General features: G+C 38.7%; 1 protein-coding gene across 1 annotated transcript in view; it reads right to left on the bottom strand.

Annotated features, from left to right (window-relative positions):
- INTS4 (integrator complex subunit 4) overlaps positions 1-18,307 on the bottom strand; it is a 104,844-nt gene extending 86,537 nt beyond the window's left edge. The window contains exons 1-3 of the mRNA XM_028515359.2: positions 17,921-18,307; positions 15,189-15,383; positions 4,284-4,401 (exon numbers count right to left, since the gene is read on the bottom strand). Coding sequence (XP_028371160.1) covers positions 4,284-4,401; positions 15,189-15,383; positions 17,921-17,974 — 367 coding nt within the window. The 5' untranslated portion in view covers positions 17,975-18,307. The remainder of the gene's footprint in view (positions 1-4,283; positions 4,402-15,188; positions 15,384-17,920) is intronic.
- Between the last annotated feature and the right edge of the window lie 3,936 nt (positions 18,308-22,243).

The following is a 22,243-nucleotide window of genomic DNA, read 5'->3' as shown; positions in this document are numbered from 1 at the left end:
CAGAGAAAGACAAAATGACAAAATTACTTACATGTGGAATCTAAAGAATAAAAACAAACAAACAAAACAGAAACAGACTTATAGATACAGAGAACAGACTGATGGTTGCCAGAGGGGAGTGGGGTTGAGGGTCTGGGTTAAAAAGTGAAGGGATTAAGAACTACAGATTGGTAGTTACAAAACAGTCATGGGATATAACAGACAGCATAGGAAATATAGTCAATAACATTGTAATAACTCTGTATGGTGCCAGGTGAATTCTGGAAATATCAGGGTGAACACTTTTAAAAGTATATTACTGTCTAACCACTACACTGTACACCTGAAACTAATACAAAATAATACTGAATGTAAGCTGTAATTGGGGAAAAAAAAGAAAGCAAATGAAAACCTCTTTGGTGCCCTGGCTGGTGTAGCTCAGTGGATGGAGCTCGGGCTGGGAACCAAAGTGCCCCAGGTTCGATTCCCAGCCAGGGTACATGCCTGGGTTGCAGGCCATAACCCCCAGCAACCGCACATTGATGTTTCTCTCTCTCTCTCCCTCTCTCTCTCTCTCTCCCCCTTCCCTCTCTAAAAATAAATAAAATCTTTGGAAAAACAAACAAACAAACAAAAAACCTCTTTGGTAAAACTGAGAAATTTAATACTAAATAGCTACTAAGAAAAATGTCACTACAAAGCACATCAATTCTAGCCATAACATCCCAGGAAGATTCAGGAACTGGAGAGTTAAAAGAAAATGTAAGACCCAAACAGGGAAGAGGCAGGGATTTGAGGCCTCTTAACAACACAGTTGGATGCTGGTCCCCTTCCTATCCTACACAGCCAAGTGACCATTAAAACAGGAAGTTTATTCTACATAGAAACTGGACCAGAAAAGATCCAGTTAGGAGGATATTATCCACTGAAGACAGAGGAGATATCAGGATGAAGAGATCAGAAGATAGTCAACTACTGATGACAATCCCTCCTTCTCCTGAGACCCCTTCAGCTGCTTTAGCACCAAATGCACAATAGCTAGGCATTTCTCTGCCTTCCTAGAAGGAGAGTCATGAACTTCTAACTGGAAAACTGATGAGTGGAAGGGTCAGGCCAGTTTCCCAGTCCGCCAGACTGCTCAAGATCCAGCCAAGCCAGTTTTCCAATCCGATGGACTGCTCATGACTCAGTTATCCCAACTTGCTTGGTAGCCCACGGATTAATTGAAACTCTCTCCCACCTCCCACAATAGACATCTGGCGCCAGCCACGATGGCCAGTGGTCAGACTGCCCCGCCTGTACCTGGGAACAGCCCGCCCTTTACCTAACTCATAGTCCTGGCTCACATCCTGGAACCCTGAGGCACCCTCATGGAAGAACAAGAGAATAACCCCTCCCCTATACCCTCACAAACCCTGCACTTTTTCTTTAAAAAAAAAACAAACCCATTCCTGCCTCCCCTTCGGGCTGCACAAAGTCTGGACTCAGCTGCTATAAACACAGCGTCAAATAAAGGCACTGGGATCAGATCATCCGGTTCCTCCCACCTCTCCTGCATTTCTAACTTCTCGTGGGTGTCTAACAATGAGCCCCAAGGAAAAACACCAAAAGACTCTACTAAACTCACAACCCTTAACTAAATCTATGGCTTAACTCTAAGCCACAATAATAAAGAATTACTTTAGCAGTCACTTTATCTCCCTGGAGTTTATCTTCCTTGGCTATGAAATAAAGGGCTTGAATTAGATGATCTCTATGGTTTCTTTCAGTTCTATCTTCTATGAATCTAGGTAGGCCAGTAACTGGAAACTAGTAAAGGCCTTGATCAAATCTCTTACAATTAAGTGAGAAACAGACTCAGAATACTTAACAAAAAGTTAAACAGTTATTTCTACATATACTATATAATTTGAGTCTCTTTTAAAGGCTAAGATGTTTGCAACAAAATTAACTCCCTCATAATGTTCTATTTTGGAGGTAAAGTGCTTCAGTTACACCATGGTCTATGAGATAGGGCACTACGCTAAATTCTCAGTTCAGCTACCACTTAGCTTAATGAACTCACTTAAACTCACTTCATCTTTCTGGGACTTAGTTTCTGTCATCTTCAAAATAAAGGATTTAGACAAGATAATTTCTGCAAGGCCATTTATAGCTCAAAAAGTCTATAGCTCTGAAATTCCCAATCTTAACATATGAAATTTTTGCATGCATATAAAGCTAGCTCCTTTAAGAACTTTCCATGGGGGAAAAAAAGATACTTCTGTACTGAGGCAATGTGATTGTTTTGGTGATTTTAAAAGAAATGGATTTTTTTGTCACTTATCTCTAAAAGCAAAAAATTAGAAGTATGCTCTTGTACCTGTTGGTGTTTAACATATTATCCACACTATACATATTATGAAGGTAATGTAGAAACATGAAAAAAGTATATGTAATGTTAAGTGAAAACAGTAAAACACACAAATAGTACATTCGCTGTAAGTAAAACCATATAAAATGTATATAAGTAAAAGTAATATGTGGCCCTGGCTGGCGTAGCTGAGTGGACTGAGTGCGGGCTATGAACCAAAGCATCGCAGGCTCAATTCCCAGTCAGGGCACATGCCTGGGTTGCAGGCCATGGCCTCCAGCAACCGCACATTGATGTTTCCCTCTCCCTCTCTTTCTCCCTCCCTTCCCTCTCTAAAAATAAATAAATTAAATTTTAAAAATACCATTCTCTGTATTTTAAAAAAATGTAATATGTAAAACAAATTGTTTTATGGAAATAGAAATTAAAAAAAATTCTTTATGTCAGTAAAGAAACTTTTCTTTATATTGTCTTTATATTTTCTTTATATTTTCTTTCTTTCTATATATTACAATAACACAGACTCCCCTCTCAAAAACAATTAAAAAAAATATTTTCACTGTTTCCTGTGAATTAAAACTTGAAATTCAACACAGGCACAGATTCACAGAGAGAAGGATGACAACTAGTGGTGAGGGGAGGGTAAGGGTGGAGGGACTGAGCAGAAAAGAAAAAGAACTCATGGACAACAGTGTGGTGATTGCTGAGAGGAGGGGAGTAGTAGGGGACTAGAAGGTAATATAAAAAAATACAGTAAAGATTTTAAAAAAGAAATTCAATACAAGTATGATTTTAATATAAAGTTGTTTCTAACAAAATTTTTAAAAAGTTCTCAACTTCAGCTAATGAGCCACATATGTAAAATATGTTAACAATAAGCAGTTGTACAATAAATAAATTTAGATTGTCTGAGTTCACTTGCCCTTTATTTCTCTCATAACCTCTTAAGTTTATAGTCTAAATGTTGTCCAATATTTAAAGTCACATTTATTTATGTATGTATACCCAAAATGAAATAAAACTATTCTCTGAAACCACAACTAATTCAAACAAATCAAAATATTTTCAGAAACAGCAATAAAAGATTTCTTTTATTTAATTTTTAAAAATTTTTTTAAAGCTGCTGTTGACTATTTTTTTAAGATTTAATTTATTTATTTTTAGAGAGGGAAGGGAAGGAGAAAAAGAGAGAGAGAAACATCAATGTGCGGTTGCTGGGGGTCATGGCCTGCAACCCAGGCATGTACCCTGACTGGGAATCGAACCTGCGACACTTTGGTTCACAGCCCACACTCAATCCACTGAGCTACGCCAGCCAGGGCACTTTTATTTAATTTTAAAATAAGCATTAAGGTAACTGAGGGACTAACTCTGTAATGGAATCTTGTACGTAAATAAAACCAGAAAAAAAAATCAAAACTATTAAAAAGATGAAGTAGTTTTCATTTTACCTTAACACTGACAAATAATGTTAGTGGGCATCAACAAGGAACAAATGTTTAGAAAAAGCAACAACATGGGAGACCTGGGAGATGTCACTTTTATAGAAATTGAACTGTGAGAGCCACATGACCAGGACAGCACCTGTCATAGTTTCTGAATTAATGTGCCCGTTCAACAATCACCTCTGTCTTATACTACTTAACCTTTAACAAGCTATTTAACTTCTCTGAACTTCAGTTTCCCCACTTATAAAATAGCAACAATAACATCTATCTTTTATCATATGTAAAATACTTTAAGCATAGGGCACTTGGTAGAATCAATAAATAATAGCTCTTAAGAGACAAAAACTACATTTTAATTCTAATGTGAATATATGTACATAGTTTTATTGAATCATCCTCAAATTCTTTTTTAACATCAACACAATAAAATTTTTATTTAAATTCTATACAAAAGGAACTAAAGACTTCTGCTCTAATTGTACAGCTTTTAAATCGCAACTTACTTTCATTCTGTAGGATATTAATGGCATCATCCATAATACAGTCTGGTGAAAATCCTGCAGTCTTCGACAATAACCCCAATAATGATGCAATTTTCAGTCTCACAGATGGGTCATTCTCCTGCAACAAAAAAAGCTATTGTTACCTTGATGCTCTACTCTCAGCTAGCCAATAAACAGAACATGGGAAACTAACATTTCAAGAGACTCAATGATCCAAGTATTCTAAGGCTTAACTATATACAGTACTTCAGAGGAGAGAGCTTTCTTAATCAGTATGTTATGCCCAAATACTGCAAAGTAAATGGGAATTTTTGTATGCCTTCCTCATATCATTAACTTCTAACAAGAAATGTGCTTTTGGGATTAACTTTCCTCTCCTGTGCAGTTAGAAATGGGTTGCGCCAACATGCAGTACCAGTACTGCTAGCCTAGCCACCCCACAATGCTGCCAGCACCACTGCCCTTGCAGCCCCTGGAAAGTGGGTGCTGCAGCTACCAATGCTATCACCTGGTTTTTGGATCACCATTTCCTCATTAGATGCTTGGGGCAAGTAAGTGTAATTAACTGGGTCTAACTCTTGCACCTAGACTGTAGGTGCAAGCAAGACTAAGAAATGAGTAGTCTGGCCCTTTCACTTTCAATATTAGGAGATGGTCTCTAACTTACACCAAGATTCCTATAGTGAGAAATTTCCCCCAGAGACAAAATGAACCATGTCCTTTTGTTCATGCCCTGTTCTCCAGTATTTCATACAACGTCCTAAATTCCTAAGGAGGTAACTAAGCAAAACAAGGAGGCCTCAGCAGGGAAAGGGCCAATAGATATAAAGTCAGAAGGCCTAGAATCCTGGCACATCTCTTATCATGTGTATATAACCTTGGAAAAGTCATTTTGAAACATGAATCCAGCATCAATATAATGGTTAAAATGGAAAGCCCAAATCTAAGTATATTGCAAAGGTCCAGCAAAAGACAATGGCAAGACTCCCATTTCTAGTAGCAGACTAGACAATTCAGACCAATTTTTTTTTTTTTTTGCAGAGGAAACTAGAAAAGTATATGGGTGTCAAAAAAGTAAAAAGTGTGCCCTGGCTGGGTGGTTCAGTTGTCTGGAGTATCGTCCTGTACACCAAAAGGTTGCAAGTTTGATCCCTAGTCAGGTCACATAACCTAGATTGCAGGTTTGATCCCCAGTCTAGACACTTATCAAAGGTGACCAATCAGTGTTTCTATCTCACACCAATGCCTTTTTCTCTCTCTGCCTCTCTCTCTCCCCCACTTTCTCTCTATATTAAATCAATTTTTAAAAAATCCTTGGGTATGGATTAAAAGAAAAAGAAAAAAGTGGGTGTGTGTGCACTTAAAGATATAAGAAAACAAAAAGATAAATGAAGAATTAAAGAATGAGAATCATGCAAGAATGATCACAGACCCAGGAAGATTCACTTAGAATTTGTGGCTACTGCTTCTCGAAGTTCTGCCAACTGCAGAAAGTGAGGAGATGGATGGATGACAGGCAAAGTAAGTAGTGCTTCTGACAGCCAGGTGAGGCCAAAGGAGCAATAACTGCAGTGTAAGGCTGAAGGTATAGGAGAGGGAGCAGGCACAACCTAATAAACTCCATTTGATTCCAAAAGGATACAACAGTATGAGTAAGAATGAAATAAAAATATGTAGACTTTGGTAGGGACTGCTGCTCAGTTTGAATCATCTCAATTCCTGAAATAAGGTTTTCCTACAGCAAAGGAAATTATCAATAAAACAAAAGACAACCTACTGACTAAAAGAGGATACTTGCCAATGATACATCGGATAAGGGGTTAATATCCAAAATTTATAAGGAACTGATATTACTCAAATCCAAAAAAACAGACAATCTGCCCTGGCTGGTGTGGCTCAGTGGATTGAGCACCAAACCAAAGGGCTGGTGCTCTTTCCCAGTCAGGGCACATGTCTGGGTTGCAGGCCAGGTCCCCAGTAGGGGGCGTGTGAGAGGCAACCACACATTGATGTTTCTGTCCCTCTTTTTCTCCCTCCCTTCCCCACTGTCTAAACATAAATAAATGAAATCTTTTTTAAAAAATACAATTAAAAAATGAGAAGAGGACTTGAACAGATACTTCTCCAAACAGGACATATAGATGACCAACAGACATATGAAAAAATGCTCAACATCACTAATCAATCATCAGAGAAATGCAAATTAAAACCACAATGAGGTATTACCTCACACCTGTCAGAATTGTTATCATCAATAAATCAACAAACAAGTGTTGGTGAGGATGTAGGGAAAAGGGAAACCTTATGCACTGTTGGTAGGATCACAAATTGGTGTAGCCACTGTTTAAAACAGTATGAAAGTTCCAAAAAAATTTAAAAGGAACTACTCTAAGGACTTAGCAATTCCACTTCTGGGTATCGATCCAAAGAAATATAAAACTAATTTGAAAAGACATATGCACCCCTATGTTCACTGCAGCATCATTTACAATAACCAAGATATGGAAGCAAACTAAGTGTCCACTGATAGACAAAGGAATAAAGAAAATGTGATGTTGATATATATATCCACATTCATTTATATATATGAATGAATAATACTCAGCCATAAATGAAATCTTGTAATTTATGACCACATGGATAGACCTAGGGAGCATGAAATAAATCAGACAAAGACAACAAATACTGTATGATCTCCCTTATATGTGGAATCTGAAAATAAATAAAGAACTCAGAAAAAGAGATCAGACTTGTGGCTATCAAAGGAGGAGGGTAGGAGGAAAAATTGGAGGACTGTGGTCAAAAGGTACAAACTTGCAGTTATCAGATCCTAAATACGAGGGATGTATTACACAGCATGATGACTACAGCTAACACAACTGTATGACACACAGGAAAGTTGTTAAGGTGGTAAACCCTTGTGAGTTCTCACCACAAGGAGAAATTTTTTCTTTTCCTTTTCTTTTTTTGTATCTCTATGAGATGATGTTAGCTAAATCTCTTCCTAGACCAAAAAATAGAGAATTAATATATACAATTATACTCACATGTAAGTCTGGAAGGTTGATAAATGGAGTTAAAGTGCTTGAATTGTCCAAAATGGTAAAAGTACCATATAACATTTAATTTTGATAAGTCAAGAATTCATGCGATAATATCTAGGTTAACCAGTAACAGAAGTGCAAAAGGATGTATAACTCCCAAGCTAATGAAGGGGGATTAAAGAGAGAATTTAAAATAGAATCAATCCAAAATATAGCAAAAAACAAGAGGAAAAAAAAAGAACATAGAGCGGGTAAGACAAACAGAAAGCATTTAATAAAAGGGTATGTTTAAACTCACGTATATCAATAGCTACATTAAATGTAATAAAGTAAATATTCCAATTAAAAAATAAAAACTGTCAGATGAGATTTTTTAGAAAAACTACATGTTGTCCACATGGCTCATATCTAAAACAAAAGGTTATCAAAAGATGAAAGTAAAAGGTAGAATTAGGCCTACCATGTAAACTTTAATCAAAAGAGAGCTGGTATCATTATAGTAATATCAGACAAGGCCATTATTGGCTCATATAATTGCTTGTAAAAAAAATCCTAAATAATCTACACATAATTTATTAAAATTGTTACATGAGCTTATTAGCAAGATTGTTAGCTATAAGACTACTAGATAAAAATCAATTGTACTTCTGAATATCAGCTATATACTGTAATGTAATAAAAATGTTTAAATATATCATTTATAATAATATTAAACATTATATATCTGGGAGTAACAGAAAGATGAAACCTCTATGCAAAAAACTATAAAACAGCCCTGGCTGGTGTGGCTCAGTGGATTGAGTGCTGGCCTGTGAACCAAACGATCACAGATTCAATTTCCAGTTAGGGCACATGCCTGGGTTGCGGGCCAGGGCCCCAGTAGGAGGTGCATGTAAGAGGCAACCACACAATGATGTTTCTCTCTCTTTCACTCTCCCTTTCACTCTCTAAAAATAAATAAAATCTTTTTAAAAAACTCTAAAATAGTATTAAAATAATAGGGATGTAAAATGTTAATGAATTGAAAACTCAAAATTATAAAATGTCAATCCCCAAACCCTCTCTGATCTACAAAGTTAATGAAATCAAAATCAAAATCCTTACAAGACTTTTTGTTTTGAGGCAGAATTTTACAAGCTGATTTCAAAATTTATAAAGAAATGAAAATATGAAGAATAACCAAAGTATTCTTAAAGAACAAGGTGGGAGGACTTATCCTACCAGATGTCTAATTTATTATAATGTTATGCTAAGACAGCATGGTATTGGCATAAGAATACACAAAGTCCTGAATCATACCTACCATACCTATGGTATGGTATGGTATGGTATGGTATGGTATGATATTAGACATCTGATTGACTTACTGCAGAGCAATAAGAACCTTCTTTTCAATAAAAGGCACTTGGATTTCTATATACCCAAGCAATGTACACACAAATCAATTCCAAAGTTTCCAGTAATATTGTAGCAAATTGTCTTAATAAGCTCAGGACAGGCAAACCCTTCTATATCAGACAAGCACAAAACATAAATGAAAGACTGCCATATTGGACTACATTAAGAACTGCTTTTCATCAAAATATAACATTAAAGGACTGGAAAAGAAGATATTTATAATACATACAACCATTAAAGAACTTGTACCACCCTGGCTCACCAGTGGCTTGGTGGATTGAGCACCAGCCTGTGAACCAAAGGGTCGCCAGTATGATTCCCAGTCAGGGCACATGCCTTGGCTGCAGCCGGTTATCCAGTTGGGGGTGTGCAAGAGGCAACCACACATCATTGTTTCTCTCCCTTTCTTTCTCTCTCCCTTCCCCTCTCTCTAAAAATAAATAAATTAAATCAAAAAAAAAAAAAAAAAGAACTTGTACCCATAATGTCTAATCACTGTGTGGTACACCTAAAAGTTATATAATATTGTATGTCAAAGAAAATTTTGTAAAATTATTATCCAAAATAAAGGAAAAAAAAAAGAACTTGTACCCTGTACGCATACAAAGAATTCCCACAAAGCAACAAGAAAAAGTAATAATGAATCCCCAAAATAGGCAAGAGATATAAAAAGGCATTACTGAAAAAGATATACAAATGGCCAACTAAACATATTAAAGTTGCTCCACTTCATCTGTAATCTAAAGAATACAAATTAAGGCCACAGTGATACACTACAGATCCAAAGGAACTTTCAAAATAAAAAAAGACAATTCTATCTTTTGACAAGTGTGTGGAGCAACTAGAATTCTCACACAGTGCCAACAGGAGTGCGAACCAGTACCACTGCTTACGGAAAAGTTGGCTCAGTAATTCCACTGCAGGGTATGTACTACGAAGAAATACAAGTCATGCATACTAAGAGACCTGTACAAAAATGTTCATGAAACTATTCCTCATAATAGTTAAAAACTGGAGATAGCCTAAATATCCATCAATAATAGAGTGGAAGAAAATTATAGTATATTCATACAATGAAATCGTATACTGTGGTAAAAATGAATGAACTACAGTCAACAATATGAATGAATCTCACAAATAGGATTTTGAACAAAAACCACACATGAAAAGATACATACTGCTCTTTAATTATATGGTGTTTTTAAAAAAAAAGACAAGTAAACTGTATTTGGGGATATAGGTTTAAACGATAAAAATAAATAGAAGGAAGTTACTACCCTAATTAGGACTTTGAGGGTGTGCCTGTCACATGCCTGTGGATTACATGCTACATTCATGTTGTGGTAAATCAATATGCTGTATGAGGTTTTTCTATGGATTCTTCTCTTTGGGTCATATTTCATAAATTTCATAAGTTTTACAAATATGATAATTACTTGGATTACTGAGGTTAACAGGAGAAACAGAGGGGTAGATGGACTCAAAATTATATAGAAAATAAAATCAACAAGACTTAGTAAGAAAGAAGATACGGGCAGAGGAAGGGGTGAAGGCAGTATAAAGCATCTTTCTCAGGTGTCTGATTTAAGAGTCTACATGAATGCTGGTCCCATTTCCTGGGAGAAGGTAGACTGGAGAATGAAGGGAAATACTGAATTCAGTTTTAAACAGAGATGAAAGCCAATTCTTTTATTGATCTCAAATCACTGAAATAACATCACAGAATCAACTAACTGTCTTTCAGAGACAATGGACTAGTCAAATACCCTAACCCTGCAGTGAGAGGGGAAAGAAGAGCCAGAGTGAAGCCCTACTCCTCTGAACACAAGGGAGCTGCAGAGCAAGCGGAGTAGTAAGTACACCCAGCAGATAAGAGGGAGACAAGAAGAGAATGACAATAAAAAGAATACAAGAGCATGTATAAGGGGGATAAATGGTAATACAAAATACAATAAAAATTTTATTGAACAAAATACAATATTTTAATTTAAAATTTTAAAAAAATACAAGAGTATTGAACCTAGTGACATTCTTTATCCATCTGGATACTTTACTCAAATTCTTCTACTTTCTCAAATAATTCCTTAGTACCCCTTCTATACACAAATCACCTCTTTCACACCTACACTTAAGCTGCCCCCAGGGAAACCCTCTCCAGTAACTGTTCTTCTCACCATTAAAACTGTCCAGCTTCAGGCTTGTGTCACCTTGCTTCGGACTTACCAGTCTGCTCTACTGTCACTCTAACTCCTGTCTTGCCCCCAGCCAATTCCACCACCCTGTGCCCAGAGTGACATGTCTAAAACAAAACCCACAAGATAGAACACAAGGCCCTTTAGGATCAGACCCCTTTCAATTTTTCTAGTCTTATCTCTTAATGAGGTCTCCACCTAACATCTACACCAGCCAACTGTTCCTTCTCTCTAAAATGCCTTTCCTCCTGTTTTCCCATTGGCCAAAATCTGTTTTTTAAGCATCACTACTACTATAAAATGCCTGTTTAGACCCAGGCTCCCAAGTAGAAGTGATAACCCTCTTCTCTGGGGTCACGTCATAACCTGTCCCAGATTTCAGAGCACCTATAACACTGTATTGTTATTATCCATTTATTGTCTCAACTACCCAACTAAACTCAAGTCAGGGATCATCTATTCATCTCTGCATCACCAATATGAAGCACAAGTCCTAGCACAGAGTTAATATTTAGAACATTTTGAGTGAATGAAAACAATGAACAAATTAGTACCTTTAGCCCTTACTATCTACAGGCTACATGTATTATTTGGTCTACCAACTATACTTTTAGCCCCTAAGGAACAAGGAACATGTTCCATAGCTCTACATCCTCCACAGCAACTAGACAGTAGTGTAGGTGAAGAACCTCTCATTCTTCAGATATTGCTGCCTGACCTCAAAAAGACCTGGAGAAGAAAAGCAGAAGCCAAAGTAATTTATCTATTAAAATACCAGATACCACATTTCTGATTGCCAAATTAAAAAATGACAACAGCCCTGGCTGGGTGACCCAGTTGGTTGGAGAATCATCCCATACACCAAAAGGTTGCAGGTTGAATCCCCCGGTCAGGGCATACACCTAGGTTGTGGGTTCAATCCTCAGTCAAGGTACAGAAGGAGGCAACCAATCGATGTCTATCTGTCTCTCTCCCTCCCCCTCTCTCCTCTTTCTCAAAAATCAATAAATACCTCCTCAGGAGAAGACTGAAAAAAAAATGACAATAGCCGATATAACAACAGCTATTCAGTGTGAATGAATCAAAATTACACCTATTTTTTTGTTACATAAGCAAAAAATATACTTTTGGTGTGCTGAAGAATTTTAGTAATTTGTTTACGTATGCCATGAGTCGAAAAAGGGTGCAAATCACTGAGCTAGACCAACGTAAGCAACATGACCTAGTTAGTCAAAGAGTGTGGGGTCTAACATCACATCACCTGAATTCAATTTTTTTGGATGTGATAATGGTTTTGTGATTGTTTTAAAAGTGTTTATAGTTCAGAGATATACACTGAAATTTATAAATAAAATTATAAAGATGCCAAGGATTTGTTTTCACAAGAATCTGATGGCGAGGGTCAGCACAGGGGAAGTGGACAGTGGACAGTGGGCATGGGAAAGGTGGGAATGAAACAAGTTTGGACACAAAATGATCATTATTAAAGCTGGGTAATGAGTACACGGGAATTAAACCATTCTCTCTACGTGTGTGTATTTTAAATGTTCCAGTACCAAAAGCTGGGTGGGGCAGGGCAGGACCAATCCACATTCAAATCTAGACTCCCCATTTACTTATCTTGGGGCCCTTGGACACTAACCCACTCAAAGCCTAGCTCTTTTGTCTGGGATACAGAGATAACAATAGAGTGGCCATCAGGATTAAGTAAAATGTTCCACGTGGAAAGAGCTTTCTAAACTCTAACAAGCTATATAAATGTTAACTGCTCTTAGAAGTATTATTAGAGATGATTATTGTTAACAGTTATATTATTACACAGTAATAATAATAGGTAGATACTGCTTTCAAAAGGGGGATGACTAAAAATAGATCACTAAGAGATTGAAAACTTTTTAAGAGCAGAACCCTGACTTCAATCATATAAAACATGAGGGAAACATTTATTGAGCCCCTACAATGTTCTTCTACCTTGCCAGGCACTGGAGCAGTAATGAACAGATTTGCAGTCTATGAATTCAGGGGCTCCGAGTCTGAAGGAGAGACACACATGACAAACAATGGCAATACCAAGAGCTGATAAATGTGCTGACAGCACACTGTCCAGTGCCCAGAACAATGCCTGATATTGATAAGCATTTTTTTCCTTAACTTTTTGTTATTGTTGTTCAAGTACAGTTGTCTCCATTCTCCCCTGACCACTCCCCGCAACCCCAGCCTTCTCCACCTCCCACCCTCGACCCCACCCCGCTTTGGCTCTGTCCATGTGTCCCCCATACATGTTCCTGACAACCCATCCCCTCTTCCCCCCATTACCCTTCCCACCTCCCCTCTGTTACTGTCAGTCTGCTCTTAATTTCAATGTCTCTGGTTATACCTCGCCTGCTTGTTTGTTTTGTTGATCAGGTTCCACTTATAGGTGAGATCATATGGTATTTGTCTTTCACTGCCTGGCTTATCTCACTTAGCACAATTAATAAACATTTTTAATTGAGTAAAAAGTGTCACAAAAGCATTTATTCAGCAAATATTTATTTTACCACACACTTTTAAAACTAACAAAAATGCTGCTCAGGAGCAGCTTACATTCTAGTATGGAGAAATAGATAAGAAGAAAATGAGAAAATTATATAGAATATTAGAAGATGGGAAGTGCTAATGGAGAAAACAAAATCAAGGAAGGGGGCTAGGAAGTGCTGAGGTGGGGCAGACAGTTTCAATTCCAAATAAAGGGAAAAGGAAGGCCATAATGAAAAAGTGGCGTTTGAGCAAAGGCCTGAATGAAGTATGGGAAGCAGACGTATGAACATCTGAGAGAAGTGTTCCAGGCTGAAGAAAAGTGTAAAGGCTCTGAGGAAAGAATGTGCTTAGCAGAGAACACGGCAGACCAGATGTGAGGGGAGTGCGGCAAGGAGAAGGGCTCTAAGCTGAGGGAACGGCATGGGAAAAGACACTGGTTACTGAAAACACACAAGGTCCTTGAAAAACTGCATGTATTTTGACTGAGCTAGAATGTTATATGTGTAAAGAAAATGACCTTTTTAGGTCAGACATAAAAGATTTAAATAAAGACAGTTTGTAGGAAGAAGAGAGACAGAAGGAGAGAAGATAAGAAGCCATTGCAAGGCAGTACTCCAAAACATTATGTGCCTCCTGACCAATGCGACATGAAGTACAAATCATCTGTAAACTATTCTCAGGATCCTCAGAGATACACTTAACCTGATTCTAACAAATAGACCTGACTTCCAGTTCATAGTTAGTAAAAGGGATAGAGGAGCAAGTTACAAGTTAACCCCAAAAAAGGAAATAAATTCACAAAACAAGACATTTTACAAAACTGACGAGTTTCTTCAACAGGTCAATGTCATCAAAATAAAATAAAATTGTTCTAGATTTTAAAAAGAGCAAATACCATGTATGGACACTGCTTGCATTTTGATTTGAACAAACCAACTATAAAAAGATATTTTGGGAAAACTAAAGAAATATGAATATGGACTAGTTAATAACATTAAATAATTATTTAATTTTATTTGATGTGATTAAGTGGTTATGGCTTTAAGTCCCTTTTTCAGAGATTTTAGTGAATTATTTAGGGAAAACTATTATAATACTTTTAAAAACTTCAGGAAAACAGCCCTGGCCAGTATGGCTCAGTTGGTTGGAGCGTCATCTCGTAGACCAAAATGTTGTGGGTTTGATCCCCAGTCAGGGCACAGAGAAAGCAACCAATTGATATTTCCCTCTCACACTAATGTTGTTCTTTCTTTTTTCTCTTTCTCCATCCCCCCACCCTTTCTCTCTCTCTAAAAAAAATGTACTTGGATGAGTATTTAAAAAACAAACAAATGCCAAAAACAGAAATAGAGTGAGCAAATTTGGCAAAATATCTATAGCTGTTTAACCCCAGAGACAGGCGTCTGGCATGCGGGCAGGTTGGAGGAGCAGTAGAGGCACGAGTACCAGTGCACAGCACTTACCCAGGGACCACCCAGGGAGCTGAGTTCCACGGTAAAGGAAGGGGAAATCTGGAGAAGCCAGCAGAAACCCCTATCTCAACCGAAAGTTCTAAATACTGTAAACTTCTGAGGACAGGACTGGATCTTTTTTATCTCTATCCACAGTGCCTAGTCCTTGGAAGACACTCAGTAAAAGATTGCTGAATGAATACCTTATTAACCAGCATTTTTGAAATATTAACCCATTCTGCAGATATGATGCAACTCTTACACATATTTCCCTCAGGAAGGTTCACAAGACCATCTTACCTTATAATAATGTTCCAAGAGAATCCTGACTACTCCCTCCACACTTTCTGCTTCGACTGGCTTCCGGGCAAACTGAAGCAGGTACTGCAAAGCATCTGCTGGAGAGGTGGCTTTACACAGATCTATGTGGAGTGCTGCAGATTTACTTGGTTTTGTTAGTCGGAGTTTCTTCGTAGCAATTTCTTCCTGTTGTTGCTGCAAAGGGGTAGGAAAGTTAAGACCTGAAAACACAAGAGTCTGCAAACTTTACCTCATTTGATGGAAATAAGTTTCCCTTATACCAAATAATTTACTTAGATAATAGACACAGCCTTAGTCCAGTGTTATGAACTGGAAAAAAAGCACTGGATTGGAGATAACACTGAGTCCCGATTTTGCTTTTCACTAGCTTCTACAACATTGGGCAGGTCATTTAATTTTTCCAAGTCTCCATTTCCTTCTCTATAAAGGAGGTTCACTAACATTTTGTTCTGCCTACCATGGCATGATAAAAAGACCAGGGGTTTCAAAATCAAGAGAAATAGAGGTTCGATTACTACTTACCCATTTCTATCCTACTCCACGCAAATTCAGCCTTCAGTGTTACCTGGGGTGCAGTTAGGTCAAAAGCTGACAAAGGTTTCTTTTCCATAGGCAGTATATAAAGGGGAGGACAAACCAGTATCTGCAATCTATCAACCATCAATAACATTTTAGTGAGCTAGGCCCCAGGGTCTCCCCAAGGGACAGAGATGAACCAGACATCATCTCTGCCTTCAAAGAACCCAGACTGGTGGGAAGATATGTACATTGGTAATTACAGTAGCACTGAGTGACATGTACAAATAGATGAGTATGACAGAATGCCATAGAAGCAGGGAAGAAAGGGACTAAACTTTTGCTAAGGTTTCAACTGGATCTTTTTTAAAACCATTTCTTTTTTTAAAGATTTTATTTATTTATTTTTAGAGAGGGAAGGGAGAGAGAAAGAGAGAGAGAGAGAAATATCAATGTGCAGTTGCTGGGGGCCATGGCCTGCAACCCAGGCATGTGCCCTGACTGGGAATGGAACCTGCGATGCCTGGTTCGCAGCCCACGCTCAACCCACTGAGCTACGCCAGCCAGGGCTCAACTGGATCTTAAAGCAAAAGTGTAAGTCCACTGGGTGGAGAAGAAAAAGAAAGGGAAGAATGACATCCACTCTGTGTAAAAGAGACAACAGGTACAAAAGCACACACATAGCACACTGCAGGAGAGCTGAGTAGTCTTGAGAAGTGGAGACAACAGAATGTTGGAACAAAAGTGGCACTGCACAACGATATGAATGTACTTAATGCCAATGAACTGGTTAAAAATGGTTAAGATGGTAAGGTTTATGTTACATATACTTTACCACAATTTTTTTAAAAAATGGGCAAGGGAAACAGAGCCAGAAAATCCCAGAAAGAAAGCCACAGAAGAGGGAGTTCTGTGAAGTTAGAAAAGCTTTCCTTAATCTTGATTCATTCTGAAAGTTCAGGAAAACTAATTTCACATAAAAAGGAGCAAAAAAAATGTCAAAGTCAAATCAAAGTTATTTTAAGAAAACACAAGAATAAGGAGCAGGCTAGCTTGCCCACAATGGGAATGTGCTACAAAGATGTGTCCACAAAACAAAAAAGAAAGTGACACACCTGGAAGGAATACTGTCCAATTATGAAGGGTTAGGAAGTTTGGCAAGGCAATTTTTATAAAAAGAAGGCATAGTGAAAGAGGAAGGCTTGATTTGTCAGGGCAATTATCTCTCTGCAGTATAACTCACATATACGCTGTTCTCTCTCTTCCTAGCTTGTGACCTTCTAAAGGACAGGGACCCTAAGGTGTACTGGACATTGTTCCTGAACAACTCTCACTATACCTGATGCATAGTGACCACTCATTCGCTCAGTCAAGTCTTGTTAAAGGAAGGAATAAAATGTTTAAGGATCAGTTTCCTGCTGGGTGGTCTGTCTTGCTACTCTACAAGTAGAAGGATCCAAGAGTGGTCTATGGTTCTACGGATGCTGCTGATTCACTGGTATCAACTGGAGGCTTGCAGAAATACAGATTATGCCTCACCTACCCTGCCGGATTTACTGAGTAGAATTCACATTTTAATAAGATCCTCAGGTGATTAGTTTACACCTAAAATGTGTGAAGCACGACATAAGGGATGGCTTGGGATCAACCTCTACTTTAGCGACATCGACAAGGAGACACATGTGAGAATCACTGACTGCCCCGTGAAGACTGTGCCCCTCGCGTGCTTTGACTGGGTCTTGAGGATTTCAACAGACTTCTCTCCCAAACCCTTAGAGTTTTGCATACAGCCAATTAGTCCCACGGAGCTTTCTTTGAAACGGGGGTGCAGGGCTCCGCCACTAACTGGTTCTATGTCCTTGTACCCCTCAAGAAGCTTCTAAGTCCACATCTGTAAAACAAGGATGCTACTGCAACCTGAATAAGATAACAGATAAGAGAGTTTCATAAATTGTAAAGCATTTTTTTGTTTCTGCTAATAAAATTTTTAAGTGCCGGACTACACATATTAGTTAATCATAATGACAACAGCAGCTGCAAACGAACACGCCCACTAAAGTGTATTCTCAAAGAGCCTATCAAAGTAGTCGGCGCTCAACTCAAGTTCGTAACGCCAGTTTTGGAAAAGTTCCGGGGGCGTGGACAACCTTCCCCTAACCACGACCGGTTCGGGCACCTTTCCTTCCCAAGCTTACCTGAACTACCTTAGTGAATTCCTCGTACACTCGCTTCTTAAGATGCGCCGCCATGGCTGCCCGCGGACCCTCTCAGCTTCCGTACTTGACGAAGGAGGCGGGGAGTGGTGCTAGGGTGAAGGAATCCGGAAAACTAGCCTGAGCCCGGAGGATCCGGCCACCGTCCCACAAGGCAGTGGGATTCCAGGAAAGAGAGGACGCTTCCGGCTGCTCGACTGCTCCACCGCAGTAAAACCGGATTTGACAGACTATTCCTCGAGCGCCTGGGGAGCAGAGTGGAGAGAGTTGCGTGAAGGAGGCGGAGCCTCTGGAGACGGGAGAACCAATGGGAGCTTTCGAGGACTTGCTTGTAGTCTTAGAATGGCCCAGGGACAGGCGCGGAACACGGCGAAATGGGGAAGGAAGCAGGAGGTAAAGGGTAGAGGCGGGGCGAACCAGAGTGAGAAGCAAAACCCGGAGCTACGTAACGATTTTGACTACGGAGATAACGGAGGCCGGGCTGACGTTCCCATCGTCTTCTGTTAATTGTGTGTGCTGCTGGTATTTCTCTGAGCTGTCCTTTTGGACGGACAGTCTGTGCGCCGCCCATCCCTAGGCGTGGGGTGCATTTTCCTGCCTCTTCCCTTCCAATTTTGAAAAGCTACCCATCCTTTAAGGGATCAACTCCTCCTCTGATAGCTATGGTAGAGTGGAAAGAATCCTCAGGCCAAGGGTGAAGCAACAAAACTTCAGACTACAGCTGGCACTTAATAAAAAGTAGTCTCAACTACAAATGGGCTGATAACACCTGACAAATGTAGTGACAATGTAATGGGGCAGTGCAAAAACAGTTTCCAGACCCTGAATCAAGTGTAGTTCACGTGTTAGTGTTAATACATCCAAGGTCAATTTTACATCTTATATTAAACTTCAGCTGTCCATTCTTTCCTCTTTGAAAAGTTAACGTGGTATGACCTTTAATCAAACTAAATAAACTAAATAACGTTTAGATTCAAGCAGCAGGCCTGAAACTAAAACAAAAAAATATGTTAAATGTAAACTGTAACTGAAAAGGAAAAGTAAAGGCAGCAAACTGTGGTTGTACAGAAGACCCACAAATGCATTGAAAGATTGTCTTTACCCTTAAGGCCCAGCCTAACTGGGAAGAGAAACAGGCAAGCTGATAATTAGTGGGCAACCAAAGTGTGCTGGATAACAGGAAGGTGGTCGAAAAGACCTGACTTCTTCAGGATGTCTCAGCGTAAGTTTTACAGAAGGAAAGATTTTTAACTTGGCTTCAGAATACAGGGATCTCTAGGAGCCAGTGGTTCCAGGCCACTGCAATAAAGCGACTATTGCAATAAAGTGAGTCACTTGAAGTTTTGGTTTCCCAGTGTGTATAAAAGTTACCTTTATATTTTGCTATAATGTATATTTATATATGTTATGTAAATAAACATATCTTTATTTAAGTGTGCAGTAGCCTCATGTCTTAAAATAATGTACTGCCTTAATTTAAAAAAAAAGTTATTACTTAAAAAATGCCATCATCTAGCCCTGGCTGGCGTAGCTCAGTGGATTGAGCATGGGCTGTGAACCAAAGTGTCTCAGGTTTGATTCCCAGTCAGGGTACATACCTGGGTTGCAGGCCATGACCCCCAGCATCTGCACATTGATGTTTCTCTCTCTCTCTCTCTTTTTCCCTCCCTTCCCTCTCTAAAAATAAATAAATAAAATCTTTAAAGAAATACCATCATCTGAGACTTTAGGCAAGTCATAATATTTTTGTTGGTAGAGAGTTTTCCATTTGTAAGAAACAATAAAGTGGAGAAGTATAAAATGAGATATGCCTATGGTAAATTTTCCAGAAAGAAAGGCATCCAGAGTAGGCCACAGAGACTACTGCATACACAAATACATTGAGTGAAATGAAAAGCACTTAGCAAACAGTGCATTTAATAAATGTTAGCAGCTATTATTATTATTATCATTGCCATAATCTATCAAATCTAAGCTGCCAGGAGTTGTAAAGAAAAATCATTATTTTATATAACACATTAAGGAAAATGATATTAAAAACAGTGGTCTCTTATTGCTTAGATTTGTTATGTATATTTACTGAGTGAAGAGCTCTTTGGATCCTTTGTCATATTGCTGTGGTACCATGCTTTGTGTGCAAATAAAACTTTTCATTTCAAAGCAATTTTTAGGGTAATCTCATGGAAGATACATTAAGTGGTAATTAAAGACAACACATGCACAGAGCTCAACTGAACTGATGAGTGATGACGGCATGAACTGTTAGGACCCAGTTTACACATGAAAACCTGGCCAACGGTGATCTTAAAATGTGTCCTAATTTCAGAGATGTCAAATGTACACCTAGGCATTAATGATACCAAGTTTATCATTGTTACTGCTAGATGTGAGATTGCAGGAGGAAGTTTGGTGCACTGAGAAAACCAAAGAAAACTCAGTTCATGTTGAGAGTAAAGCGCTACAGGAAGCAGAGAAGATCAATAGAAATAAAGTTGAGAAGCTGAGGCCAGATTGGTGTAGAAGCTACAACAGTCCACGTTCTTTAATATTTGCCGTATTTGTGATGCTAAGATGTATTTTCTCATAATTAAATCACACTCTTTAATTTTGAAATAAGAACTCTTTACTGAATTGATGATATTTGTCATTGACCTTCATTATTGCCCATGAGAATACAATGAAATGTCCCAGTGAATACCTTAGGCTTCATATAGAGTCCTCCCTCACCCTATTGTATAACAGCAACCCAATTTCCCCTTGGAAATTATGGTCAGTCCCTCACACTGGTATAGTTACTATACCATAACTGGTATAGTAACAGAGAAGTCTGCCTGTTGGCTGAGAAAGAAGAGCCCCATATGACCAGGGGCAGGCTCATTACATGTTCCAATGTAATAGAACAGTGATAGTATTCTTTAGTGAAAGTCTTCCTCCCTTGGGGACTAAGTACTCCTAACTCACTGAACCCAAGAATTCATAAATGAGTTAGCAGGTGTACAAATGACAAGAACTGCTCCAAACTCCACCCATTAGTTCCCAAACCCATGCATTCTCACTGTGGGAGAAATAGGGTAATTTAGCTGTTGGTATAAGGCAGTGATCTTCAACCCTTTTCATCTCATGTCACACATAAACTACTAAAATTCTGCAGCACACCAAAAATTATGGTTTCTGCTGGTAAAATAGGTATAATTCTGATTATTTCACACCAGATGGCTACTGTTGTGTTGGCTGTTGTTTTTTTATTTAACAATCTTAAGGAAAAACAGATCAGTGCCCCTGACTAAATAGTCAGGTATTGCATATTTTTTAATTTTTTGTGGCTCACTGGTTGAAAATCACTGCCATATATCACAAATCTCTGAGACAGTACCCCAAATCATAATATGTTGTCTTTCAGCTAGTACCATAACAGAGTCTGCAAAAGGTCATTACACTGTTTTTACAATAGCAAATACATCTGCCCTGGCCAGTGTGGCTCATTTGGTTGGAGCATCATCTCATGAACCAAAAGGTCACTGGTTCAACTCCTGATCAGGACACATTCCGAGGTTGTGGGGTAGCTCCCTAGTCAGGGCGCATGGGAGAGGCAGCTGATAACTTCGATGTGGTTCTCACATGAATGTTCCTCTCCCTCTCTCTCTCTCACTCCCTTCCCCTCTCTCTAAAATCAGTGGGCATTGCCCTGGCTGGTGTGGCTCAGTGGATTGAGCACCATCCTACAAACCAAAAGGTCACTGGTTTGATTCCCAGTCAGGGCACATGCCTGTGATGCAGGCCAGGTTCCCCAGTTGAGGGCATGCAAGAAGCAACTGATCAATGTATCTCTTGTACATTGATGTTTCTCTCCCATTCTTTCTCCCTCCCTTCCCCTCTCCCTAAAAATTAAATAAATAAAACTTTGAAAAATAAAATAAAATAAATGGGCATGTCCTCAGGAGAGGATTATATATATATACATACATACATATATATACACGTGGCAACTACATTTTGAGTAATAGGATGCCTGGAAAGACCAATGAGTTTCTTTGCCAAAATTCTTTCACTATAAAATAAGCTCCTTAATCAGAAGCAATGTTCAGAATACCATGAAAATGAATAGTTCATGGTAGGGCTGTTTACAGAAAGAGACCTGAGTCAGGAGACCCTCCTTCCCCCACCTTGATTCTTGTCACCCTCACAGATGAATTCAAGTGAGAGACAAACACATAGTGGAAATGAGATAGTAAGTTGACTTTTGAAACATACAAGCACAAAAGCAGGAATCCGGCAAGTCTGAATGCCCCACATACAGAGGAAATA

The sequence above is a fragment of the Phyllostomus discolor genome, chromosome 6 (genome assembly GCF_004126475.2).
Source record: "Phyllostomus discolor isolate MPI-MPIP mPhyDis1 chromosome 6, mPhyDis1.pri.v3, whole genome shotgun sequence".
Classification (NCBI taxonomy): domain Eukaryota; kingdom Metazoa; phylum Chordata; class Mammalia; order Chiroptera; family Phyllostomidae; genus Phyllostomus; species Phyllostomus discolor.
This window is presented reverse-complemented; position numbering and strand designations above follow the sequence as displayed.